The 27,272-nt window shown below is 46.8% G+C and overlaps 4 protein-coding genes across 9 annotated transcripts; 3 read left to right on the top strand and 1 right to left on the bottom strand.

Annotated features, from left to right (window-relative positions):
- Positions 1–3,246, bottom strand: LOC123506676 (extensin-like). The gene is made up of 2 exons (XM_045258931.1): positions 3,130–3,246; positions 1–1,014 (listed from the first exon to the last, which is right to left on the bottom strand). Exons 1-2 carry the CDS (start codon positions 3,244–3,246, stop codon positions 1–3), a joined length of 1,131 nt encoding a protein of 376 aa, XP_045114866.1.
- LOC123504552 lies at positions 1,731–27,249 on the top strand. The gene is made up of 13 exons (XM_045255162.1): positions 1,731–1,852; positions 3,989–4,150; positions 4,651–4,946; positions 5,342–5,424; positions 6,118–6,240; positions 6,747–6,893; positions 7,358–7,641; positions 8,316–8,505; positions 8,745–8,901; positions 9,567–9,707; positions 11,389–11,636; positions 11,731–11,808; positions 26,905–27,249. The coding sequence occupies exons 2-13, from the start codon at positions 4,002–4,004 to the stop codon at positions 27,247–27,249; spliced, it is 2,241 nt and encodes a 746-aa protein (XP_045111097.1). The 5' UTR covers positions 1,731–1,852; positions 3,989–4,001.
- Positions 17,536–19,683, top strand: LOC123504572 (putative cyclin-dependent serine/threonine-protein kinase DDB_G0272797/DDB_G0274007). Of its 2 annotated transcripts, none has more exons than XM_045255182.1 (2): positions 17,536–17,912; positions 17,955–19,683. In XM_045255182.1, exons 1-2 carry the CDS (start codon positions 17,536–17,538, stop codon positions 18,721–18,723), a joined length of 1,146 nt encoding a protein of 381 aa, XP_045111117.1. In that variant the 3' UTR covers positions 18,724–19,683. The 2 variants fall into 2 exon arrangements, with proteins under 2 accessions (XP_045111117.1, XP_045111127.1); XM_045255192.1 differs by having other exon boundaries at positions 17,536–17,954; positions 18,015–19,683.
- LOC123504536 (FK506-binding protein 5-like) lies at positions 18,839–21,442 on the top strand. Of its 5 annotated transcripts, XM_045255152.1 has the most exons (3): positions 18,839–19,937; positions 20,139–20,219; positions 20,259–21,442. In XM_045255152.1, the coding sequence occupies exons 1-3, from the start codon at positions 18,839–18,841 to the stop codon at positions 21,440–21,442; spliced, it is 2,364 nt and encodes a 787-aa protein (XP_045111087.1). The 5 variants fall into 5 exon arrangements, with proteins under 5 accessions (XP_045111087.1, XP_045111073.1, XP_045111080.1 ...); XM_045255138.1 differs by having other exon boundaries at positions 18,839–18,937; positions 19,058–21,442; XM_045255145.1 differs by having other exon boundaries at positions 20,139–21,442.
- Positions 27,250–27,272: the final 23 nt, after the last annotated feature.

Raw genomic sequence — 27,272 nt, 5'->3', positions numbered from 1 at the left:
TTATGATTTTTGCTGTGGCAGGGTCTTGCTGTGGTGGCAGGGGTGATGTACAGGGCTGTGGGACTGTTTGATGGGGTGTGGTGGCCTTGCTGTGGTGCCAGGGGTGATGTACAGGGCTGTGGGACTGTTTGAAGGGGTGTGGTGGTCTTGCTGTGGTGCCAGGGGTGATGTACAGAGCTGTGGGACTGTTTGAAGGGGTGTGGTGGTCTTGCTGTGGTGCCAGGGGTGATGTACAGGGCTGTGGGACTGTTTGAAGGGGTGTGGTGGTCTTGCTGTGGTGCCAGGGGTAATGTACAGGGCTGTGGGACTGTTTGAAGGGGTGTGGTGGCCTTGCTGTGGTGGTAGGGGTGATGTACAGGGCTGTGGGACTGTTTGAAGGGGTGTGGTGGTCTTGCTGTGGTGGTAGGGGTGATGTACAGGGCTGTGGGACTGTTTGAAGTGGTGTGGTGGCCTTGCTGTGGTGCCAGGGGTGATGTACAGGGCTGTGGGACTGTTTGAAGGGGTGTGGTGGCCTTGCTGTGGTGCCAGGGGTGATGTACAGGGCTGTGGACTGTTTGAAGGGGGTGTGGTGGTCTTGCTGTGGTGGTAGGGGTGATGTACAGGGCTGTGGGACTGTTTGAAGTGGTGTGGTGGCCTTGCTGTGGTGCCAGGGGTGATGTACAGGGCTGTGGGACTGTTTGAAGGGGTGTGGTGGCCTTGCTGTGGTGGTAGGGGTGATGTACAGGGCTGTGGGACTGTTTGAAGGGGTGTGATGGCCTTGCTGTGGTGCCAGGGGTGATGTACAGGGCTGTGGGACTGTTTGAAGGGGTGTGGTGGCCTTGCTGTGGTGCCAGGGGTGATGTACAGGGCTGTGGGACTGTTTGAAGGGGGTGTGATGGCCTTGCTGTGGTGGCAGGGGTGATGTACAGGGCTGTGGGACTGTTTGAAGGGGTGTGGTGGCCTTGCTGTGGTGCCAGGGTTGATGTACAGGGCTGTGGGACTGTTTGAAGGGGTGTGGTGTGCTGTGGTGCCTTGCTGTGGTGGCAGGGGAACGGTCTCATTGTAAAAGAGCTGTGGTTAATGTACTAAATAAATAAATTGATAAATAAATAAATAAATAAGTAAAAAAAAATAATTTAAAAGTGAAATAAAAATAAATAAATGAAATAAATATATGAAAAAAATAAATTCTTGAGTCTACCCTTTAAATAAACATATATGCCATTTAAAAGTCCCTTGGGAGGTTAACATGCTAATTAAATGCCCCTTGATACATTTAAGGAGTTTATTTAGCCTTTTAAATGTCCGTTTGTGTATTTATTAGCCATTAAATTACTCAAAAAAACTTTAAATAATAATAATAGTAACGTAATATAATGGCATATAGACCTTAGCCATTTTGAAAGGCTCTACGTTAATGGCATGCTAATTAAATGGTTCCAGGTAAAAGCGTGACATTTTTGGGTGGTATAAATGTCCTTTTTCTTCATGAGTCACCCCTAAAATGGCGGACTGGGGTGAGAAAGATAAGCAGGAAGGACATTTGAACATGGCGCGCGAATGGGGACATCTGCTAGACACCGCTTGATGAATATTGATAACCCTCATTTTCTCCCTCTCCCCAGCTCTCTCAGCCACTCTCACCGGCCTAGGATGAAGGATAATAGAGTTAACAATTATTTTATTTATTTTTATTGCCATAAATTTCCCGGGATTAGTAGAAATGAGGGAAATAGTAAAAACGTGCGGCCATTCATGCAGCAGCACAAACCCTAGATAGAGGCGGAGGAACGTCACAGCTCCGTCTCCCACTATAACTTCACTATTTCCGCCATTATTACAAGAGCCAGGAGGTCGGCGATATTTCCACAAGGTGAGGCATGTTGACAAGTACACGTGGCCGCAGAAATACAGGAGATAGGCCTAGAAATAAGGAGAATGTCGGCCCAAAACTGTGTAGAGGGTCAGGCCGCCAGAACAAGAGGGCCGACTTCTCTCTTGGCCTGGCTTAATTTTTCGTGCTGGATGCCACGATGCCCGGCCTACACAGCCTACCAGAGGGGGGTGCATAGGCCGTGCAGGTTAGCAGTAGGCCGTAGGAGCAAGGAAAGGCCTGGAAACGTGGCTAAGTACCTTTAAATGAGGGGGAAATAGGAAAAATAAGGTTGAAATGCATCCGCCGCGGCCCCCTAGCTGGAGAGAGGGACGAGTTTTGACATGACGTTTTTCTTCATTTCACGCCTTCCCTCGAGTCTCCCGGCCTGCTGACCTGCCTTTCCGGGTGTTGCAGGTCATTCAATGCACGTGTGACCCCAGCAACACCAGGAAATGGTGGGGAATCAGGTCAAATAAGGAGAGAAGTGTCGGCAGCAGGCTTGGGAACGGAGAGAGAGCGGCGCTGTGGTCACTGGTTTAGAGGGCCGAGTTATTGTCACATTTCTTCAATTTTAAGCTTTTCCACGCTTCCCTCGGCCTACAGCTTGACCATCTGAGGTTAAACAAGCTGGGAAACACGAAAATAAACATCTCAGAACCTCAAAACCCCTCAAAAAACACGGGAATTTGCTAAAATAAGGACGTTTTTGGAATGCCTAATGTGAGGGCCCTGTGTTGAATGCCTCTCCATCGTTTATCCTCCCAGTTCCCGCCTTTTCCTGCTCCTCCACTGCCTTGTGTGTGTGCTGGTTGCGTGTGTGAGTGCGTGCGTTGCGTGTGGGTGCGTGCATTGCTTCCTGGAGTGCGTGTGACGTACTAAAAGCTGTGGAATGAGAGATAAGCTTTGTGGAGCCTACCAAGCTGTACTGGGGCCATTCTATTGTTCTCTTGAGGTGAAATATGCGTTTTTAAAGCTTATCTGGCCTATCAACAGCTTAGTGGCTTAAATATTATTATTATTAAGTGTTTTTAAGCTTGTTTTAGTTCAAATTAGCTGGAAATAGACGGAAATAATGTCTAAATAGGGAAATAGGCAAGGTGGCGATTATTTTATACCATCATCAGCTTAAATATGACTTTTTAAGCTTACCTGGGTTACTGACAGCTTACTGGCTTAAATATTATTGTTACTATGTGTTTTGATGATATTTTAATTAAATTTAATGTCCAGAAATTGGGTTTATATAGAAAGTGGCTTAATTTGGCCTGGCTTGCTTTGAGGTGGCTGGAGATGGCTTGAGGTGGTTTGGCGTGGCTTGGGGTGTTTGGTGTGGCTTGAGGGGGTTTGAGGTCGCTTGGGGTGGCTTGAGGTGCCTTGAGGTGGCTTGGCATGGCTTCCTAAAATATTCAGGATTTCAAACATCAAATTTTTGTCAATGTTTTGAAAATGGCTTAGAAAAATTTGTGTAGATTTTTTTTTTTTAAGTGTTGTGCTGGTGTTAGGAACTGTGTGGTGTTGTGGTGGTGTTAGGAACGGTGTGTGTTACGTGTTGTGGTGTTAGGAAGGCTGTGGTGTTGTGGTGGTGTTAGGAACGGTGTGTGTTACGTGTTGTGGTGTTGTGGTGGTGTTAGGAATGCTGTGGTGTTGTGGTGGTGTTAGGAACGGTGTGTGTGTTGCCTGGTGTTGAGAAAAATGCATGTTTTGTTTGTTTGTTTGATTTTTTAGTGATATTTGAAGAAATTAGGAAGGTTTGGTTAAATTTGAACTACTACTACTACTACTACTACTACTACTACTACTACTACTACTACTACTACTACTACTACTACTACTACAATTTTCTTCTTCTTCTTCTTCTTCTTCTTATTATTATTATTATTATTATTATTATTATTATTATTATTATTATTATTATTATTATTATTACTACTACTACTACTACTACTACTACTACTACTACTACTACTACTACTACTACCACCACCACTACCACTACACCACCACCACCACCACACTGACCACCACCACCACAAAACCCTCTTAAAACAACAAAAAAAACACACAAACACACAAACACACAAAACCACCACTACTACCACCACTGCTACTACACCTATAACTCCCCGTGGACAGGCAGGGGCGCAGAATGGCCTCCTCGTCCAAGAAGATCACCTACACAAGTGATTTTAAGTTGAAAGTCCTCGATTATTACTTCAAACATGGAGGGGATGACCATTTTGGGCTTAAGAAGAAGACAGCTGGCCATTTTAACATTGACAAGAAGACTATCAACAGGTAAGGAGGAGGAGGAGGAGGAGGAGGAGGAGGAGGAGGAGGAGGAGGAGGAGGAGGAGGAGGAGGATTGATTGAGAGAGTTAGTTGTGAGAGAGAAAGACAGAGAGAAAGGGATTTTTGTGAGAGATTGTTGTGGTGTTGAGAGGTTTTTAATTGGTGGTGGTGGTGGTGGTGGTTGAGGGAGAGTGAGAGAGAGTGAGAGTGAGAGAGAGAGAGAGAGAGAGAGAGAGAGAGAGAGAGAGAGACAGGTTTTTGAGATAGAGAGAGAGAGAGAGGCAGTTTTTTGTGTGAGAGAGAGAGTGTGTTTGAGAGAGAGAGAGAGAGAGAGAGAGAGAGAGTTTTGAGATAGAGAGAGAGAGAAAGGCAGTTTTTTTGTGTGTGTGTGAAAGAGAGAGAGTTATTAATTGAAATATTTAACCTAACCTAACTACTACTACTACTACTACTACTACTACTACTACTACTACTACTACTACTACTACTACTACTTCTACTTCCAGAATGCTGAACAATCCCGACATGGTGAAGAGAGCAAGGCGTTTGATCACCAAGAAATCTTCCTCCTCCTCCTCCTCCTCCTCCGTCAAACCCTCCTCTTCCTCCTCCTCCTCCTCCTCCTCTTCCTCCTCTAAAACCAAAGGAGGAGGAGGAGGAGGAGGAGGGAAGCAAGTGAAAGGAGGGAAGAGTTTGGGGTCCGGAGGAAGACTAAGTGGAGGTAAAGGAGGAGGAGGAGGAGGAGGAGGAGGAGGAGGAGGAAGTTCATCATCTTCTTCTGGAGGAGGTGGAATGTCAACAGGTGAGAGAGAGAGAGAGAGAGAGAGAGAGAGAGAGAGAGAGAGAGAGAGAGAGAGAGAGAGAGAGAGAGAGAGAGAGAGAGAGAGAGTGTGTGTGTGAGAGAGAGAGAGAGAGAGAGAGAGAGAGAGAGAGAGAGAGAGAGAGCGAGAGAGTGAGTTTGTGTGTGTGTGTGTGTGAGAGAGAGAGAGAGAGAGAGAGAGTCCATGTAATTGCCGTTATAGTGAGAGAGAGAATTTTCTTTAATCTTAGAGAGAGAGAGAGAGAGAGAGAGAGAGAGAGATTGGCAAAATAAAAAAACACCAATTACTACTACTACTACTACTACTACTACTACTACTACTACTACTACTACTACTACTACTACTACTACTACTACTACTACTACTACTACTGCAGGTGGAGCAGGAGCAATGGGCAACACCGCAGCCACCACCACCACCACCACCACCAGGATGCGGTGCGGGGGACAGAATTCGGAGGTAGGACTGAAATAAATAAATAAATATATAAATATCAATTGTAACTTTGAAACATTGCCAATATGAAACTAAAACTCATATTTAGTAAGAGTAAACTTAAATTAACCAATAAAACACCATTAAAACACCATAAAACACCTCTAAATAACTCAAAACACTTCAAAATATCCTTAAACACTTTAAATACTCCAAAACACCCTCAAAACACCCAAAAACACTGCAAAACACCCCAAAACACTCCAAACACTCTAAACCACACAAAAACACCAAAACACACACACAAAACACCCAAAACACTCAAAACACCTCAAACACCCCAAACACCAAAACACACACAAAGCACTCAAAACTCAAACCACAAAACACACAAACACACCAAACACTCAAAACACATCAAACACACCAAAACACAAAACATCCCAAACACAAAAACACATCAAACACACCAAAACACCCAAAACATCCCAAAACACACCAAAACACTCAAAACACACCAAACATCCCAAAACCCACCAAAACACTCAAAACCACACCAAAACACACCAAAAAACCTCAAAACACCCAAAAAACACAGCAAAACACTCAAAACCACCCCAAAACACCTCAAAACTACCCCAAAGCACCCAAAACACACCAAAACTCCCCAAAACACCTCAAAACACCTCTAAAACAGCTTTCAACACCTCTCAACAGCAGAAGGTGAAGATTTTGGAGCTGCCTGAAGATCCAGACTACTCTCAGCTGAAGCGATCGATAGGTGCGTCTGTCAATGGTGTGGCAAATGTGGCCAACCTCCTGGTGACTGCCACAGATGAGGTAAGAGGGGGGGTAGGGGTGGGGAAGAGAGAGAGAGGGGGTGTGAGTGAGTGAGAAGGGGTGTGTGAGAGAGAGAGAGAGAGAGAGATAGGGTGAGAAAGAGGGAATTAATGAGAGATTGAGAGAGATAGAGAGAGAGAGAGAGAGAGAGAGAGAGAGAGAGAGAGAGAGACCTAACCCCAAAACCACACAAAAACACTTCAAAACACCCCAAACTCACTCAAAACACACACAAAACACTCAAAACACCAAAAACACACATAAACACAAAACACACCATAATCACACAAAACACTCAAAACCACCCAAAACACCTCAAAACACCAAAACTACCCCAAAACACACCAAAACTACCCCAAAACACCCCAAAACCACTCAAAACCACACAAAAACACACCAAAAACACTCAAAACCACCCCAAAACACCCACAAAAACACACCCAAACCCTCAAAAAACACCTCCAAACACTCCAGAACACACCCTAATGAGACTCTGTGCCCGGCAGGTGCGGAAACTGATCTTAAATGAGTGTGACATGATCCTGGAGTGCAAGGTGTGTCAGAATCTCTTCCGTTCGGTGGTGAATTTTCTCGCACACAAAAGGATTTATTGCCAAGACCAGTTCGCCGATGTCCGGACGCTGTTCCATAGGGTAAGTGGCTGTGGTTGTTGTTGTTGCTGTGGCTGTGGCTGTGGCTGTAGCTGTGCTGTAGCTGTGGCTGTTAGGGGTGGTGTTAGTGGTGTTAAGGTTGTTTTTTGAGAATTGTGTGTTTTAAGCTCTTTCTTCTCCTTCTCTTCCTTCTCCTTCTCCTTCTCCTTCTCCTCCTCCTCTGTGGCTGTGGCTGTGGCTGTTAGGGGTGGTGTTAGTGGTGTTAAGGTTGTTTTTTGAGAATTGTGTGTTTTAAGCTCTTTCTTCTCCTTCTCTTCCTTCTCCTCCTCCTCCTCCTTCTGCTTCTCCTCCTCCTCCTCCTCCTCCTCCTCCTCCTCCTCCTCCTCCTCCTCCTCCTCCTCCTCCTCCTCCTCCTCCCCTACCACCACCACTACCACTACCACCACTACACTAATACTACTACTACTACTACTACTACTACTACTACTACTACTACTCCCCCACAGGACAACACACAGGGGATCACCAGCCAGTCAGGAACGGTGGTGGTGGAGCCCGAGCCACCACCACCACCGCCACCACCACCACAATCACCACCACCACCCCTGCCGACCCCTGACCCCCACAGACCCCCCCTGCCAGCCCCCCCTGCCAGTGCCAAAGGTCGCGGGATTGAGTCGATTGCGGCAAGGCTGGCAGGTCGAAGGTCAGGTGGTGGTGGTGGTGGTGGTAGAGGTCATGTCGCTACCTCCAGCGCGACCTACACTGGCTCGGCAAAATATTTTCAAAGGTATGTTGGTGTTTGGATGTTTTTGGGGTGTTTTGTGGTGTTTTTGAGTAGTTTGGGGTGTTTTGAGGTGTTTTTGTGGTGTTTTTTGGGGTGTTTTTGTGTGTTTTTGGGTGCTATTAGGTGTTTTTGTGGTGTTTTGGGGTAGTTTGGGGTGTTTTGAGGTGGTTTTGGGTAGTTTGGGGTGTTTTGAGGTGTTTTTGGGTAGTTTTGGGTGTTTTGAGGTGTTTTGGGGTAGTTTGGGGTGTTTTATGGTGTTTTGGGGTGGTTTTGGGTGTTTTGGGGTGTTTGTGGTGTTTTAGGTGTTTCTGGGTGTTTTTGGATAGTGTTGGGGTGTTTTGTGGTGGCTTTGAAGTATTTATTGGTGTTTACTGGTGTTTTAAATTATTTTGAGGTGTTTTGGGATAATTTTGGGATGTTTGAGGGGTTTTTGGGGTGTTTTAGGGGTTTTGTGGTGTTTTGGGGTAGTTTGGGATGTTTGAGGTGTTTTTGAGTGTGTTTGAAGTGTTTTTGAGGTGTTTGCAATGTTTTTAGGCATTTTTTGGGGTGTTTTTAACATTTACCAAAAAAAAAAATGAATAACCACAATTTTTAACCCTTCCCACACTACCCACCCCTGCCATCTACCCCGATGAACCCCTTCTGCCCCCCTCTTTCCCAACCCCCTCCCCCCCCAGGCTTCACCAGGTAAGCCAGCAGAGGGACAAGTTAAGCCAGGACTGCACTGTGGTGTTAGAGGATATACGAGGTGTAGCTAATGCCAAACTGCAGACCTTCCTACCACACACCACAGCCACAGCAGCCACCACAGCAACCGCCACAGCCACCACAGCCACAGGCCAGCATATGAGCCAGCTGCTGGAGGAGGTGAGAGAGTGAGAGAGTGAGTGAGAGAGAGAGGAAGAGTGAAAGAATGTGTGTGTGTGTGATTTTAATTGTTTTTGTAGTTTTGTAGAGAGAGAGAGAGAGAGAGAGAGAGAGAGAGAGAGAGAGAGAGAGAAACGAGAAAAATTAATTAAAAGAAAAGATCGAGAGAGAGAGAGAGCTAACTTAACTTAACTTAACCTAACCTAACCTAACCTAACCTAACCTATCCCCCCCCACAGGTGTCTCGGCGGGGGTGTGGGGTGAGTGTGGCCCTGGATCAGCGGGGGGAGGTGGTGAAGACAGTGCCGGGCAACGTGGAGGCAATGGAGGTGGACAAGCCAGTGCAAGTGCCAGACAGCAGTGCCAAGACTGCCAGCCAACTCATTTGTAGACTGTGTGAGTGAGAGAGAGAGAGAGAGAGAGAGAGAGAGAGAGAGAGGGAGGGAGGGAGAGAGAGAGAGTGAGAGACAGAGAGAGAGATTTGTGTGTGTGAGAGAGAGAGATTTTGTGTATGTGTGTGTGTCTGTCTTAGAGAGAGAGAGAGAGAGATTTTGTGTGTGTCTGTGAGAGAGATTTTTGTGTGTGTGTGTGAGAGAGAGATTTTGTGTGTGAGAGAGAGAGATTGTGTGTGTGTGTGTGTGTGTGTGTGTGTGAGAGAGAGAGAGAGAGATTTTGTGTGTTTGTGTATGTCTGTGAGAGAGAGAGAGAGAGAGAGAGAGAGAGAGAGAGAGAGAGAGAGAGAGAGATTTTGTGTGTGTTTGTGTATGTCTGAGAGAGAGAGAGAGAGAGAGAGAGAGAGAGAGAGAGAGATTTTGTGTGTGTGTGTGTGTATATCTTAGAGAGAGAGAGATTTTTTTTGTGTGTGTGTGTGAGAGAGAGAGAGAGATTTTGTGTGTGTTTGTGTGTGTGAGAGAGAGAGAGAGAGAGAGAGAGAGAGAGAGAGAGATTTCATGTATGTGTGTGAGAGAGAGAGATTTTATATAAGAGACAGACAGACAGACAGACCCTCACACCCACACCACACCACCACCACCACCTTCCTAACTCTCCCTTCCCGACAGGCAACACCCGGTTCGCAACACCCAAGACACTCTCGGTACACCAGCGTTCACACCACGGACTCAAGAGATTGGTGTATACGTGTCCCATCTGCCAAGCTGTCTTCATTAGCATGTGGGGCGTTTTGAAGCATCTGGAGAAGTGTTAGTATTTTTCCCTCTCCTGCTTCTGCTTCTGCGTGTGTGGTGTTGATGGTGTGAGGGTAGGGGTAAGAAGAGTTGGTGTTTCTTGTGGTGTTGTCCCCATGGTTCTAGCTGGTGTTGTTCTGGAGTTATGAGCGTTTTTGTGATGGTTTAATTCTTTTTTTTGTTGGGGTTATAGCGTCTGGAGAAGTGTTAGTATTTTTCCCTCTCCTGCTTCTGCTCCTGTGTGTGTGGTGTTGATGGTGTGAGGGTAGGGGTAAGAAGAGTTGGTGTTTCCAGTGGTGTTGTCCCCGTGGTTCTAGCTGGTGTTGTTCTGGAGTTATGAGCGTTTTTGTGATGGTTTAATTTTTTTTTTTTTTGTTGGGGTTATAGCGTCTGGAGAAGTGTTAGTATTTTTCCCTGTCCTGCTTCTGCTCCTGTGTTTGTGGTGTTGATGGTGTGAGGGTAGGGGTAAGAAGAGTTGGTGTTTCCTGTGGTGTTGTCCCCGTGGTTCTAGCTGGTGTTGTTCTGGAGTTATGAGCATTTTTGTGATGGTTTAATTTTTTTTTTTTTTTTTTTGTTGGGGTTATAGCATCTGGAGAAGTGTTAGTATTTTTCCCTGTCCTGCTTCTGCTCCTGCGTTTGTGGTGTTGATGGTGTGAGGGTAGGGGTAAGAAGAGTTGGTGTTTCCTGTGGTGTTGTCCCCGTGGTTCTAGCTGGTGTTGTTCTGGAGTTATGAGCGTTTTTGTGATGGTTTAATTTTTTTTTTTTTTTTGTTGGGGTTATAGCATCTGGAGAAGTGTTAGTATTTTTCCCTCTCCTGCTTCTGCTCCTGCGTGTGTGGTGTTGATGGTGTTAGGGTAGGTGTAGGAAGAGTTGGCGATTCCGTTGGTCTTGTCCCCATGGTCCTAAGTGGTGTTGTTTTGGAGTTATAGGCATTTTTGTGAAGGTTAAAGTGGTAATTTGGATGCTTTTAAAATGTTTCTCCTGTTACTACTGCTAATATTACTACTTCTATTACTGCTACTACTACTACTGCTGTTACTACTACTGGTGTTGGTGTTGTGTTGAAGGTTATAGTGGAAGTTATTGGTGTTTTGAAGGATCCAGGGATAGTTTGACAGGCTGCTGTGGAAGTTATTGGTGTTTTTCAAGGGTGTAGTGGAAGTTATTGGTGTTTTTCAAGGGTGTAGTGGAAGTTATTGGTGTTTTTCAAGGGTGTAGTGGAAGTTATTGGTGTTTTCAAGGGTGTAGTGGAAGTTATTGGTGTTTTCAAGGCTGTAGTGGAAGTTATTGGTGTTTTCAAGGGTGTAGTGGAAGTTATTGGTGTTTTCAAGGCTGCAGTGGAAGTTATTGGTGTTTTTCAAGGTTATAGTGGAAGTTACTGGTGTTTTGAAGGCTCTAGGGATAGTTTGACAGGCTGCAGTGGAAGTTATTGGTGTTTTTCAAGGGTGTAGTGGAAGTTATTGGTGTTTTTCAAGGGTGTAGTAGAAATTATTGGTGTTTTGAAGGCTCCAGGGATAGTTTGACAGGCTGCAGTGGAAGTTATTGGTGTTTTTCAAGGCTGCAGTGGAAGTTACTGGTGTTTTTCAAGGTTGTAGCAGTAAAACACAGCTAATACTTAATGGCAAGCTTACTTAAGACACCTACTACTAACACAGCTCGGAAAATAAGTAAATTAATGGTGTTTTTTGCCTTTCAGCTCACAAGAAGACTAAATACCAGATTGAACGCTTGAAAAAAGTCATTCGGAAAAACGTCATCAAAAAATCGGTGTTTAGAGCAGGGAAGGAGGAGGAAGAAGAAGAGGAGAAGGAGGAGGAGGAGGAGGAGGAGGAGAAGAAGGTGGTGAAGGAAGAACAGGAGGAAGAGGAGGAGGAGGAGGAGGATAGGAGGAGGAAGAGTAACGCCAGGCTGGAGGGAAGAGGAGGAAGAAGCTTAAATAAAATGGTACGTGTGTGTGTGTGTGTGTCTATGTACGTGTCTGTGTACGTTGGTTAATATTTCTCTCTCTCTCTTTCTCTCACTTTCTCTCTTCTTCCAGACCACCACCACCACTGCCACCACCACCACCACCACCACCACCACCTCCAGGACGGTTATCTCCAAACTTGCGTCTAAGGTGAGAGAGAGAGAGAGCAGGTGTGTGTGTGTGTGTGTGTGTGTTTTTGAGTGCGTTTTGATGTTTTTGGGTGTGTTTGAGTGTGAATTTGAATGTTTTGTATATTTGGGGATGTTTTGAGTACGTGTGTTTGTGTGTGTGTGTGTGTGTGTGTATTTTTATGTTTTGGGTGTGTTTGAGTGTGTTTTGGGTGTGTTGATCATTTTAGGGATGTTTTGAGTGTTTTGGGGGTGTTTTGAGTGCGTTTGAGTGTGTGTGTTTTGAGTGCATTTTGATATGTTTCTGAGTGTGTTTGTGTGTGTTTTGAGTGTGTGTGTGCAGGTGTGTGTTTTGAGTGCATTATGATATGTTTTTGAGTGTGTTTGTGTGTGTTTTGTGTGTTTGGGTGTGTTTTTTAGGGTGTTTTGAGTGTGTTTGAGTGTGTGTGTTTTGAGTGCATTTTGATATGTTTCTGAGTATGTTTGTGTGTGTTTTGTGTGTTTGGGTGTGTTTTTTGGTGTGTTTTGAGTGTGTTTGTGTGTGTTTTGTGCGTTTGGGGTGTTTCAGGGTGTTTTGAGAGTGTTTGGTGTGTTTTTGGGTGTTTTGAGTGTGTTTGGGATATGTTTTGTGCGTTTGGGGTGTTTCAGGGTGTTTTGAGTGTGTGTGTGTTTTGTGCGTTTTGGGTGTTTCAGGGTGTTTTGAGTGTGTGTGTGTGTGTGTGTGTGTGTGTGTGTGTGTGTGTGTGTGTGTGTGTGGAGTTACCTTAAAAAATATTGCGTTTTCCTGTCATTATATTTATTTATTTATTTATTTATTTGGAAGGAGAGAGAGAGAGAGAGAGAGAGAAAAAAAAAATCGAAGAATTATTTAGAAATATGTAATTGTTTATAGAGGAGGACAGAAAAAGGTGCTAATAATAATAATAATAATAATAGTAATAATAATAATAATTCTTTTTAATTCTGTTTTGGAAAATTATTTTAAAATTTTACGATATTTATGATTATTATTCATGGCCTGTTGGTAACTCCACACACACACACACACACACACACACACACACACACACACACACACACACACACACACACACACACACACACACACACAGACACTCAAAGCACCCCCAAACACTTTTAAAACATTGAAAACGCACCCAAAATGCTGTAAAACACACAAAACACCCCAAAACATGCCAAAAACATCCCAAAACACACTCAAACACTACATAACACACTCAAACAACACAAAACACACTCAAACATTTCCAAAACACCCCTAAATGCACAAAACACATTCCAAACACCACAAACACACTCAAACACCCCAAAACACACTCAAACACTGCATAACACACTCAAACACTGCATAACACACTCAAACACCCTAAAACACTCAAACACACCTAAAACACACTCAAACACACCTAAAACACAGTCAAACACTCTCAAACACCACAAAAACATCCCTAAAACACCCAAACACACCCAGAATACTCCCAAACACACCCAAAACACTCAAAATGCACCCAAAACACTCAAAACACACCCAGAACACCCCAAAACACACCAAAACACTCAAAATGCACTCAAAACTTTCAAAACACCCCAAAACACTCAAAACACACCAAAACACCCCAAAACACCCCAAAACACACTCAAAACACACTCAAACATATCAAAACACACACACACACACACACACACACACACACACACACACACACACACACACACACACACATTAGTTGATGTTGAGATTAATTTAGGCATATTTTGAGTGAATTTCTTGATAAAACGCTAGTGTTGCCCGTTTGTATTGCTGACACACACACACACACACACACACACACACACACACACACACACACACACACACACACACACACACACACACACACACACACACACTCAAAACACACCAAAACACTCAAAACTTATCAAAACACACCAAAATGCACTCAAGAACACTCAAAACACACCCATGCATACACATACCCAGCCACACATACCCACACACACATACCCACACACACCACACATACCCACACATACCCACACACACCCAAACATACCCAAAACAAACCAAAACACACCAAAACACACCCAAAACACACCAAAACATACCCAAAACACTCAGAAAAACACCAAAACACCCACAAAATCACACCCACACATACCCTCACACACCCACACACACCACACACACCCCACACACACCCTCACACACCGGCACACACCCATACACCCCCACAGACATCCACTAAGGTCAAACAACACCACTAGAAACACCCAACGCATTTAAAGACTTAACCCAAACTTTTTAAAAAACCCTCAAAAAAACACCCAAAACACCCACAAAGACACACCCACAGACACCCATAGACCCCCACAGACCCCCACACACCCCCACACACACCCACAGACCCCCATTAAGGTCAAACAGTGACTAGAAGCGCCTTTTTCTGTCTCTCTCTCTAGGGGTCACGGCGATTGAGTCAGCAAAGATGGATGTGTAATGTTTGCGGGAAGACATTTATCTCGCATCCTACCAGCCTGGCACACGTGGCAACCCATATCATGTGCTCCTTTGAACCCCTGGCACTCCCCCTGGCACTCCCAACCCCTGGCACCCCACAGGAGAGCCACAGCGACCCACAAGATAAGGCGAATTTGAGTTTACATTCAGCGGGTGAAGTTGATGTTATTGGTGTTTCTGGCACTGTTTCTGTGGGTGCTGGCACTGCTGTGGAGGTGCCTATGGGTCCTGGCACTAGCTATGGGGTCTGTGGCACTGCTCAAGGTGTTAGTGGTGCTCATGGTGGCACTGTTTTGGCACCATTTGATAGTGAAAGTGGTGATATGTTGGTACCTGTTAGTGAAAATGTTAGTTTTTTGAACAGTACCATACACACAGCAGACACACACAGCATTTCCATAGACACAGTGCCAGGAAGCAGTGATGATGGCACCTCACAGCCACAGCAGAGTGCCACAGAGGATACCAGTGCCAGTAGTACCTCACAGCCTCATCCACAGCGCCATGGACAGCAGTGACACACACACAGGCGAACACAGCACACAGGAGCAGCTCAGCACCTCGCCACAGCAGCCGGCACAGCACAGGGACACACTCTCTGGACAGCTGAGGCCCCACAGCAGCAGCACGGAAGAACAGCACAGCGTCACACAGCAGGATGAAGAAGGCAGCTATTCACAGCAACACAGCAGCACTCTGTGGGAAGAACAGGGCAGCTCACAGCACCACAGCACCTCGCAGCTAACAAACCTACACAGCAGCACACTACACAGCATAACAGCGACGGAAATGCTGAATTCACCACAGCAGACAGCGGAAATCCTTGCTGTGTGTGGCGAGAGCAGCATTTCGCCACAGCAGGAGTGTCAGGAGGGCCACCACAGCGCCAGTGCCACAGCGGCGAACAGCACCACACACAGAGGCACTGCAGAACTTCAAGAGTGTTTGAAATGTAGATATGACACTGGCACTGTTGTTGAAGGTCCCAGCAGTGCCAGAAGGGGGGGTGGGGGATGCAACAGTGCCAGAACAGTGCCAATGGACAGTGCCACTACCTCATGTACAGCCGAGGCACTCCCTGGCACTGGTCCTGTGTTACAATTTGAAAATGTTGCTATTCTTAAACCAGTGCTCAAGTATTCAAGGTGCCGGGGGGACGAGACAGTGCCAAACAGTGCCACAGTGCCGGAAGGTGACACACACGCACACACACACGCACACACACCCACACAAACACACACAAATGCAAAAATCTTCACTCATTTGAAAATATCGCGTTTTGGTGCCAGTGAGTCTCCGAGAGTGCCAATTCCGGACACTGACGGGATCAATGCCATTCCGCCGCGGCACTCCACCTTGCCGACACTCTCCCCACCAGTGCCGCCCTCCACAGTGCCACAAACGCTCACTCCTGACAAGAAAGATCGGCTTTCTATAAAAATCTTAAAAGACCAGCTTGCGTCTCCAACAGTGCCAGAAGACAGTGCCGTGGAGACTTTAGGAGTGCCGGGGGACAGTGCCACACCCCCCATGACCTTGCCCTGTCCACTGGCACTCTCTGGCACCGAGGAGGAGGTCCATAAGGCAGCTGTGGCACTAAATTTATTTGAAGATGAGGAGGTAGAGGAGGAGGAGGAGGAGGAGTGTGACAGTGGAGGATAAAGAAGAGGAGGAGGAGGAGGAGAGTGGAATGGAGGAGGAGGAGAAGGAGCAGGAGGAGGAGGAGAAGGAGGAGGAGGAAGAGAGAGAGGAGGAAGAGAAGGAAGGAGATGAGGCAAGAGAGGAAGAACCACAGGAAGAAGAGGAGGAGGAGGAGGAGGAGGAGGAGGAAGATCAAGAGGAAGAGGAGGAGGAGGAAATAGAAGAAGATTTCCCCGACAAGAGAGAGAGTGAGAGAGAGAAAGAGAGAGAGAGAGAGAGAGAGTGACCCCGTTGGAAAGTTAGAGAATGTAAACAAACTCATAGAAAACGTGAAAAAGGATGAACATTCGGACAAAACAGCGACAAACACCAAGATTCGGACAAAAACAGCGACAAACTCAAGGGAGACAAGAAAAAACACCAGAATCCTGACAAAAACACTGACAAACCTCAAAAAAACGCCAAAAAACACCAGAAATCGGGGAAAAACATCAAAACACTTCAAAAAAACACCAGAAAACGTGAAAAATTGGCTAAAAACGCAGACGCTTTTTCCGACGGAGGCCAGACAAGCGTAAACAAACACTCCGGAACAGGACAAGCTGATAAAAACACCACAAAAACACCAGAGAGTGAAGAAAACGGGATACAAACAGAAAGAGGTGGAAAAGAAAACGGGAATTCTGATCTGAAGGTTGATAAAGATGTGGAGGAGGAGGAGGAGGAGGAAGAGGAGGAGAAGGAGGAGGAGGAGGAGGAGGAGGAGAGGAAAAAGAAGAAGAAGAAGAAGGAGGAGGAGGAGATTATCGAGGAAGTGAAGGAGGAGGAGGAGGAGGAGGAGGATAAAATTGAAGGACTGAAGGAAGAGGAGGAGAAAAAGGAGGAGGAGGAGGAGGTGGTGGTGGTGGTGGTGGTGAAAGAGGAAGAGGAGGAGGAGGAGGAAAGTGTAATGAATAAGGAGGAGGAGGAGGAGGAGGAGGAGAGGATAACTGAACTGAAGGAAGAGGAGGAGAAGGAAGAAGAAGAAGAGGAGGAGGAGGAGGTGATGAAAGAAGAAGAGAAAATGAAGAAGAACAAACAAATAAGCAAAAAAACACAAACAGAAAAAGAGGAGGAGGAGGAAGAAGAAGAGGAGGAGGAGGAGGAGGAGGAGGAGGAGGAAGGAATAATAATAATGGCAATTTGCGATGAAGAAGAAGAAGAGGAGAAGATCTTGTCAGTGGGAGAAGAGGTAGAGGAGGAGGAGGAGGAGGAGGAGGAGGAGGAGGAGGAGGAGGAGGAGGAGGAGGAAGATCACAAAAAAACACAAAGAGAAGCAGATTTTCACAGCATCACCAGCAGAACACCACAAAACGCCACACAACACCACACTAGCTCAACAGAACACTGCAAAACACCACAAACACCACCACACACCACCACGCAACACCAGACCAGCTCGACAGAACCCCCTAGAACACACACAACACCAGAAACACCACACACAACACCACAGGAGAGGAGGAAGAGAAGACGGAAAAAACAGAGAGACAAATTAATTTCCGTAAAGAATTCGAGAAATTTTTGAAAATGAAGGAAGGAGGAGGGGAAGAGATGGATAAAAGTGTGTTTAAGGGAGAGGTGAAGAGGAAAATGGATGAAGAAGAGGAGGGAAGGAAGAAAATGATGAAAATGGAACTAGTAAAGAAGGGAGAAGAAGAAGAAGGAGTAGACAGAAGTTCGATAAAAGGAGAAAGTTTTGAAGATTATTTTTTTCAAGAACGCTCGAACATTTTTGAAGTTTCTGGTCAAATAGTGAAAGATGGAGACACAGAACACCACAGAACACCGCCACCACCAGAACACAGCCACAGGAAGGTGAAACGTGCCACAGAACACAGCAGAACATCACCACCACAAGAACACAGCCACAGGAAGGCGAAACGTGCCACAGAACACCGCAGAACATCGCCACCACAAAAAAAATGTGCCACAGAACACCGCAGAACATCACCACAACCAGAACACAGCCACAGGAAGGCGAAACGTGCCACAGAACACCACAGAACATCACCACAACCAGAACACAGCCACAGGAAGGTGAAACGTGCCACAGAACACCGCAGAACATCACCACCACAAGAACACAGCCACAGAAATGCAGAAGAAATTAACAGAAAGGTAAAATATGCCACAGAACACCACAGAACATCGCCACCACCAGAACACAGCCACAGGAAGGCGAAACGTGCCACAGAACAGCTGCGAACATCACTGGTACAAGAACACAGCCTCTACAACAGAAGGTGGCTGGCAGAACATGCGAACAACATCCCAACACCAACCAGAACACTCGTCAAGCACACTGTCCTGAGAGCCAACAGGGACGGCACTGTGGCAAGGCTCTGCTATGCCACCGAACGCCAGAACCACATGCTGGCCCTCTGTGGCGGTGGTGGTGGTGCTGGTGGTGGTGGAGGGTGTTTGGAAAGGCCTAGATATTTGACGGAACACCACCACCACCACCAGCAGGATCAGGAGCAAGATCAGCAGCGACAAGAAGAAATGCAGCAAGATCAGGAGGAGGAACAGCAAGATCAGCAGTGTAAGTCCAGTGTTGTATGTGGTGTAGGCAATGGAATACTGCTAGAACAACAACAACAACAACAAAACAACAACAACAACAATCAGAATCAATGCAAGACAGTGTTCGGACAGTCAGACATTACAAGAACAACAACAAGAACAACAAGAACAACTAGAATTGAGACGAGATAGTGTTTCAGGTGACAAAGTATTACAAAATTTGCCAAAGAGTGTTGTGGAGGGTGAAATATTGCAAGAACAACAACAAGAACAGTTTGGCTTGCATGAAAGTGTTCTAGATGTCAAAATGTTGCCAAAAGAACAGAGAGAACAGTTTAAGTTGCCAAATAGTGTTGTGGAGGGTGAAATATTGCAACAACAACAAGAAGAACAGGAACAAGAACAGTTTGGCTTGCATGAGAGTGTTCCAGATGTCAAAATGTTGCCAAAAGAACAGACGGAACAGTTTAAGTTGCCAAGTAGTGTTGTGGAGGGTGAAATATTGCAAGAACAACAAGAAGAACAGTTTGGCTTGCGTGAGAGTGTTCTAGATGTCAAAATGTTGCCAAAAGAACAGAGAGAACAGTTTAAGTTGCCAAGTAGTGTTGTGGAGGGTGAAATATTGCAAGAACAACAAGAAGAACAGGAACAAGAACAGTTTGGCTTGCGTGAAAGTGTTCTAGATGTCAAAATGTTGCCAAAAGAACAGAGAGAACAGTTTGAATTGCCAAATAGTGTTGTGGAGGGTGAAATATTGCAAGAACAACAAGAAGAACAGGAACAAGAACAGTTTGGCTTGCGTGAAAGTGTTCTAGATGTCAAAATGTTGCCAAAAGAACAGACGGAACAGTTTAAGTTGCCAAGTAGTGTTGTGGAGGGTGAAATATTGCAAAAACAGGAACAAGAACAGTTTGGCTTGTGTACGAGTGTTCTAGTGTGTGAAGGACTGGAGAACATGGAAGAACAGGGAAGAAATGAAGAACGGGAAGGAGAAATGGAGGATAAAACAGTGATACAAGAAGAAAAAGTACATAATTTTGAAGAACACGCCAGAAAAATGGATGTTATTGATGACAGAACAGCAAAGGAAGGAGAAGAACAAGAGAACAAGATACGGAACGAAAATTTGGCGCCAAAACGGAAAAAAGAAAACGGACATGAACTTGAACCAGAGAAAACGCAACATTTAAAGGCAGACTCAAATAATTGGCGTTCCAACCCAAAAAATATAAATTCCTGTTTGGGGGAGCAGATTTCCAGCCCAAAGCACTTAGATTCTAGCCCAAACAGCGCCGATTCTAGCCCAAACAGCGCTGATTCGACGCCAACACAAGAAAATAGCCCAAAACACGTAGATTCTAGCCCAAACAGAGACATTTTCAGCCCAAAAACCTTCGAAACTAGCCCTGACACTTGTACTAGCCCAAAACACGGAGATTCCAGCCCAAACAGAGACGTTTCCAGCCCAAACCGCGGAAAAACTAGCCCTGACACTTGTACTAGCCTAAAACACGTAGATTCTAGCCCAAACAGAGACATTTCTAGCCCAAACCGCGGGAAAACTAGCCCTGACACTTGTACTAGCCCAAACCGCGGAAAAACTAGCCCTGACACTTGTACTAGCCCAAAACACGTAGATTCTAGCCCAAACAGAGACGTTTCCAGCCCAAACCGCGGAAAAACTAGCCCTGACACTTGTACTAGCCCAAACCGCGGAAAAACTAGCCCTGACACTTGTACTAGCCCAAAACACGTAGATTCTAGCCCAAACAAAGACATTTCCAGCCCAAACCGCGGAAAAACTAGCCCTGACACTTGTACTAGCCCAAAACACGGAAATTCTAGCCCAAACAGAGACGTTTCCAGCCCAAACCGCGGAAAAACTAGCCCTGACACTTGTACTAGCCCAAACCGCGGAAAAACTAGCCCTGACACTTGTACTAGCCCAAAACACGGAGATTCCAGCCCAAAACCTCACATTTCTAGCCCAAAGTCCCAAGAATCCACAATCTCTATAAATTTTAAGCGCGTTGCAGTTGAGAACGGAGGTGGAGCAGTGCCGGGAGGTGGAGCAGTGCCGGGGGGTGCCTGGAGAGAGTGCCACAGTGCCAGACCATTGAAGAGAGCCAGGATGGAAGGAACAGAGCAATTGGAACATGGAAAATTGGATAAGAACTTGAAATATGAAGGAATTTATGAGAATTGTGGGTCAGGAGGAGGAGGAGGAGAGGGAGAGGAAGAGGAGGAGGAGGAGGAGGAGGCCTTGAAAACATTTAATTTATTTATTTACGAAGAAGGAACGTCTTATAAAGGATTACTGGAAGGAGGAAATGTGGAGAATGGAGGAGGAAGAGGAAGAAGAGGAGGAGGAAGAGGAGGAAGAGGAAGAGGAAGAAGAAGAGGAAGAAGAAGAGGAGGAGGAGGTGTAGTTGAGGAAGAGAAGGAAGAAGCAAAAGGAAGAAGAAGAAGGAGAAGGAGGAGGAGAAATGCAGAAGAGGAGGAGGAGGAGGAAGAAAAAAGAAGAAGAAGAAGAAGAAGAGGTACACTGGAGGCAGAAGAGGAGGAGGAGGAGGAGGAAAGAGAAGAAGAAGAAGAAGAAGGAGGTACACTGGAGGAAGAGGAGGAGGAGGAGGAGGGAGGAGTGAATAAAATGACAAAATTTTTACGAAATACTTTAGAAAGACGTAGGCTGAAATGTGACAGGAAAATCGCCTTAAAACACATAAAACACGCAGAAAACCAAACGCAGATGGACTCAAAACAAACATGGAGGCTTGAAAAACACACAGCAGCACTCCAAACACCCCAAAACACAGCAAATACAGCAAAAAAGACCATAAAAGCAAGATTCAGAGGAAGGAGAAAGGTAAATGGCCCACAGGAACCTCTACTTTCAAAACACAGCCACTAAAACTCCCAGAAACGCAGCAAAATATGACAAAAACAGCTTAAAGACACAGAAAGATGCTGTGACAGGGGTGAACAGCACTCTCGAAGTCACCACAGCCTCCACAGCCCCCTACCACATCAAAATTAACACAACAAACACAGCAATCTACCACCAGAACAGCAATGGAGAGCACACAGCCACAGTTTACTATAGCAGAGGCAGCACAGCGAAGACAGCACCCTACCACAGCATCAGCGAGCAGAACCACACAGCCACAGCCACAGCCAGGCACAGGGAAGCTTACGACAGCGACAGAAGTGACCAGAATACACCCACAGAGAACAGCACAGCCACCACAGCAGACCCTCACAGCAACAGGGATGAGCAGCACACAGCCACAGCACAATTTTTAGACCCTGCCTCTGATTCTGGAAATTGTACATGTCAATCTGAAAATTTCTTAGATTTTCTGGGATTTCTACCACAAGAGCAGTGCCACATTAGAAAACGGAGAGTGCCACACAGCTTGAGGGTCACACAGCCCCCTGACACTCCCCAGGAAGCAGTGCCAGGCTCAGGGATGTGGCACTCAAGCTCTGGCACTGAAGATAATATCGTTTTGCCTAAATTGACGAAAATTATGATTGGGAATTCTACTGGCACTCTTTCTGGCCCTCGTGTGGCACCCCTGACCCCTGGCACTCTAGCCCCAGTCCTGTCAGCAGTGCCACCTCCATCTGTGCCTAATATTATGTGGGTGCCGGTGCCTCTTGCCATCCTAGACAGCCAAAATCATTTCGCACTAAATGGCACTCTTCCTTCTCCTCCTCCTCCTCCTCCTCCTTCTTCTTCTTCTTCTTCTTCTTCTTCTTGTCTTCCTCCTCCTCATTTTCCTCTTAGTCATGTTCGTTCTTCCTCCTCCTCCTCCTCCTCCTCCTCCTCTTCCTCTTCCTCTTCCTCTTCTCCTCCTCCTGTTCTTCCTCCTCCTTCTTTTCTGTTTAGTGATATGTCCTCCTCCTCCTCCTCCTCTTCTTCCTCCATTTTACCGTTTTCTAGTTCATCCTCTTCTAGACCCTCCTCCTCCTCTTCCTCTTCTTCTTCCTGTCCTCCTCCTCCTCCTCCTCCTCCTCTTCCTCCTCCTCCTCCTTCTCGACCTTTGCCAAAACTTACCCCACTAAAAGATTTGTATAAGTTTGCAAAATTTGAGCAGTGCCAAGCTTCTAGTAGTGCCAGAGTTGAGTGCCACACCCCAGAGCCACCACCAGTTGTCCCCAGTGCCGCCCAGAGCAGTGCCATGGCCCGGAATGTCGCCATACAGAGCCAGATAGTGCCAGAAATCTACAATGTTTGCGATGATGATGATAATGATGATTGTTGTGTGATTGAGCTAGAGTGCCAGTCTCTACGTAGTGCCAGTGCCAGGGGGAGTGTCAAAGGTACCCCTGAGATTGGTGTTGTCAAGGTAGAGCCGCCAGAATGCTTTGGTGTTGATGATGATGATGTTGATGAAGTGCCAAGAGAGTGGTGTGTCCCTGGCAGTAGTGGTATTGGTATAGTGCTACACCACAACACCAAGCAGGAGGTGGTGAGGGATTGGTACACCAGCCCTCAGTCAACACCAACAACACCGCAATCACCACGGTCCAGAGTCGAGTCACCATTGCTGTTCTCCATTGAGTCACCACTATACGCAAATATGTCATCACCATTGCCACAGTCATCACCACTGCCCCTCTCACCACTGCCATCACCACCCCCCCTCTCACCACTACCAGTACTGTCACCACCACGCATTCCTTCACCAGATATACTAACATCACCATTATCAACACCACCACCACCATCACCACCACCACCATCACCACCACCACCACCACCACCATCACCACCACTTTCTGAGACAAAAATGTTAAGATCAGTAAGAATATTTAGCACACACACAGCGTCACAGCATCACAGCATTACAGCATCACAGCAAAATATCCCCATAACGGCTGGAAATGTGGAAAAGGCAGCTGTGTTAAGGAGAAGGATATTAACAGCATTTCCAGCACAGCAGCACAGCCACAGACAGCTGGAGGTGTGCAGAACAAAAGCTGCATCTTAAGAACAGCATTGGAGAACAGCAGGTCAGCCACAAAGCATACACACACAGCATTACAGCCCAGAACAGCCACAGCAGCTGAAAGAGAGAGTGAAAACAGCATGGAGGGCAGGAACAGCATTCACAGCACAGCATTACAGCCCAGAACAGCCACAGCAGCTGAGAGAGAGAGTGAAAACAGCATGGAGGGCAGAAACAGCATTCACAGCACAGCCACAGCAGTGAGAAAGAGTGAAAACAGCATGGAGGCCAGGAACAGCATTCACAGCACAGCCACAGCAGCAAGAAAGAGTGAAAACAGCATGGAGGGCAGAAACAGCATTCACAGCACAGCCACAGCAGCGAGAAAGAGTGAAAACAGCATGGAGGCCAGAAACAGCATTCACAGCACAGCCACAGCAGCGAGAAAGAGTGAAAACAGCATGGAGGGCAGAAACAGCATTCACAGCACAGCCACAGCAGCGAGAAAGAGTGAAAACAGCATGGAGGCCAGAAACAGCATTCACAGCACAGCCACAGCAGCGAGAAAGAGTGAAAACAGCATGGAGGCCAGGAACAGCATTCACAGCACAGCCACAGCAGTGAGAAAGAGTGAAAACAGCATGGAGGGCAGAAACAGCATTCACAGCACACCCACAGCAGTGAGAAAGAGTGAAAACAGCATGGAGGCCAGGAACAGCATTCACAGCACAGCCACAGCAGCGAGAAAGAGTGAAAACAGCATGGAGGCCAGGAACAGCATTCACAGCACAGCCACAGCAGCGAGAGAGAGTGAAAACAGCATGGAGGCCAGGAACAGCATTCACAGCACACCCACAGCAGCGAGAAAGAGTGAAAACAGCATGAAGGGCAGAAACAGCATTCACAGCACACCCACAGCAGCGAGAGAGAGTGAAAACAGCATGGAGGGCAGAAACAGCATTCACAGCACAGCCACAGCAGCGAGAAAGAGTGAAAACAGCATGGAGGGCAGGAACAGCATTCACAGCACAGCCACAGCAGCGAGAAAGAGTGAAAACAGCATGGAGGCCAGGAACAGCATTCACAGCACACCCACAGCAGCGAGAGAGAGAGTAGATAATGTGGAAGGCAAACACAGCATTCTCTACACAGCATTGGAGCCCATCCCAGCATCCACAGCAACTGCGATTGTGATCAAAGATAACAAGGTGCGCGTGGTTGTGAGGCTGCGGAAAGTCACAGCAGCACAGCAAAACGTTGGCGTCACAGCAGCTGCAAATGTGAAAAGGAACAGCAGTGTGGCAGGAAGAGAGAAGGCAGACACAGCAGCACAGCAAAACAGCAATGTCACAAGAAGAGAAAACAGCAGAGAGGAGCCAGACACAGCAGCACAGCCAAACAGCAGTGGTATTGGCACAGCACAGACACATTCGAACAGCAGGTATAATCTCCGGCGCAGCAGAACGCCCTCCCGCCGTCTGCACAGTGCCAACACCCTGCTGTACACCAAGAACTTCACAGCACGTACCAATGCTGCACGCTGCCCTGGTGGTGGTGGTGGTGGTGGTGGTGGTAAGGTGTTGGAGGCAGAGAAGCTGCGAGTGCTGTGTGGCAAGAGCAGAATAGCCGCTACTGCTGCTGTTACTGTGGCCTCTGGTGCTGCTCCTACTTGTGCAGCAGTAACAGCAGCAGCACCCAGGGGGAAAAACAGCAATTGTAAAGCTGCACCACCACCAACACCAGCAGATGAAGCAGCAGAAACAGCAGCAGCAGCAACAGCCGTGGCAGAGAGAGCAGCACGAACAGCAGCAGCAGCAGCAGCAGTGGCGGATGAAGCAGCAGGAACAGCAGCAACACTAGAGGCAGCAACACAAACAGTAACATCAGCCGCTGTGGTGGCCAGTGACGCAGCAAAGATGGCATCAGCAGCAGTGTCTGTGGCTAATGAAGCAACAGCATTAACAGCAGTGCCGGACAGAGAACCAGGAACAGCGGAAGCAGCAGCAGCAGCAGCAAAAACAGCAGCAGCAGCAGCAGCAGCAGCAGTAGTGCGGGCGGAGGGCAGGGCTGCTGTGGCGGCGATAGCGAAGAGTACAGCTGTGGTGGTGGTGGGGGAGGCGGGGATGAGTGGTGGTGGTGGTGAGTGCCGGGTGTATGAGTGCCCTTCTGTGCTGCACCGTGCCATGGCCAGTGCCAGCGGGGGGGGCGTGGTGGGGCTGGGTGTAGTGCGGTGTTGCTTGAGCCGACTGCAAAATGGCTCCCTTGCTGCGAGACTCAACACCTTCACCACCTCCGGCACCACCACTGCGGTAGGGCCAGGATGCCGCAGGAGTTGGGTGAGCATGGATAATGTGGTGCGGGAGGTGCTGTGGCCGGCCAGGGCGATGGACGCACCCCCCCCTGGCACCACCGACCTCCAGAGTGCTGTGGTGGTGTTTGTGGGGTATCGAGTGGCCACAGCTGCCACTGACCTGGACTCAAGCAGCCTTACTGTGGCACTCAATTTCATACACAAGCTAGTGCCACCACACAGTGCCACGCCGCTCCTCAGGGGACAGCGCCTCGTCAGCCTGGCATTCTGCGGCACCTCTCTCTGCTTCATGCACCTCACACCACACAACACCACCACAAACAACACCAACACAAACAACACCAACACCACAAACAAGAAAAATAACAACAACACACTCATCCCCAGTGTGGTGGTGTTGCCTGCCTTAGACCCACAACCAACACCACAACCACCACCATCACCACCACCACCAGTGCCAGGGCCAGGACACACCAGCTGAGAGGGTGCCACACACACACACACACACACACACACGGACATTTGATAATTTGTATATAATTATTCTTGGTGGATTACAATAGCCAATTACATTTAAATAATTACATCTCTGAAATAATGCAGGTTTTATTATTTTTATTATTATTTTTATTATTATTATTATTATTATTATTATTGTGTATAAATATGGAAGGCTTTGATTTGTTTGTTTGTAAATAAAGATTTGTTTATGAAAATATTTGTGACTATTCTTGGCCCTTTAAAGAGAGAGTGTGTGTGTGTGTGTGTGTCTGTGTGTGTGTGTGTGTGTGTGTGTGTCTTAACATGCATTCAGAAATATATATATAATTATGTACGTTTTTTATTTATCTCATGTACACACACACACACACACACACACACACACACACACACACACACACACACACACACACACACACACACACACACACACACTTGCTTCACCCATGTACGTTTTAAGATATTTACGTACGTTTAAGATATTTACGCACACACAAACACACACACAAAAAGGAGGAGGAGGAGGAAGAAGAAGAAGAGGAGGAGGAGGAGGAGGAGGAGGAGGAAGAACTAACAAAAAAAAAACATAAAGATTTATATTTTCAGCGAGAGGAGGAACGGCGCAGCAAAACCACCACAGCCACAGCCACCACAGCAACCACCACAGCACCACCGACCCCTGAGCACCGCTGTGGCAAATGTGAGCGTAAATTTATGACCCCACAAGCACTGATCTCCCACGAAAAATTTTGTTCCTTGCAGCAAATGAAACCTCGCTCCGTAATCCTTCCAAAATCACCTTTAAACCCTAAATTACGTTCGGAAACCCCAGAGAAGCGGATTGCCATACAGATAAGGAAGGATTACAAGAAGACGCACCCCGGCCCAGTGTCTCCCGGCCCCGATGGCACTCCAGGGGCCAAGAAGTGCCAGAGAGTGCCAGTAAAGTAGAACATTTCATGGGACAACTGTGC

Source organism: Portunus trituberculatus, chromosome 2 (assembly GCF_017591435.1).
Source record: "Portunus trituberculatus isolate SZX2019 chromosome 2, ASM1759143v1, whole genome shotgun sequence".
NCBI lineage: Eukaryota > Metazoa > Arthropoda > Malacostraca > Decapoda > Portunidae > Portunus > Portunus trituberculatus.
The sequence above is the reverse complement of the archived record's forward strand: the minus strand, read 5'-3'. Positions and strand labels throughout refer to the sequence as shown.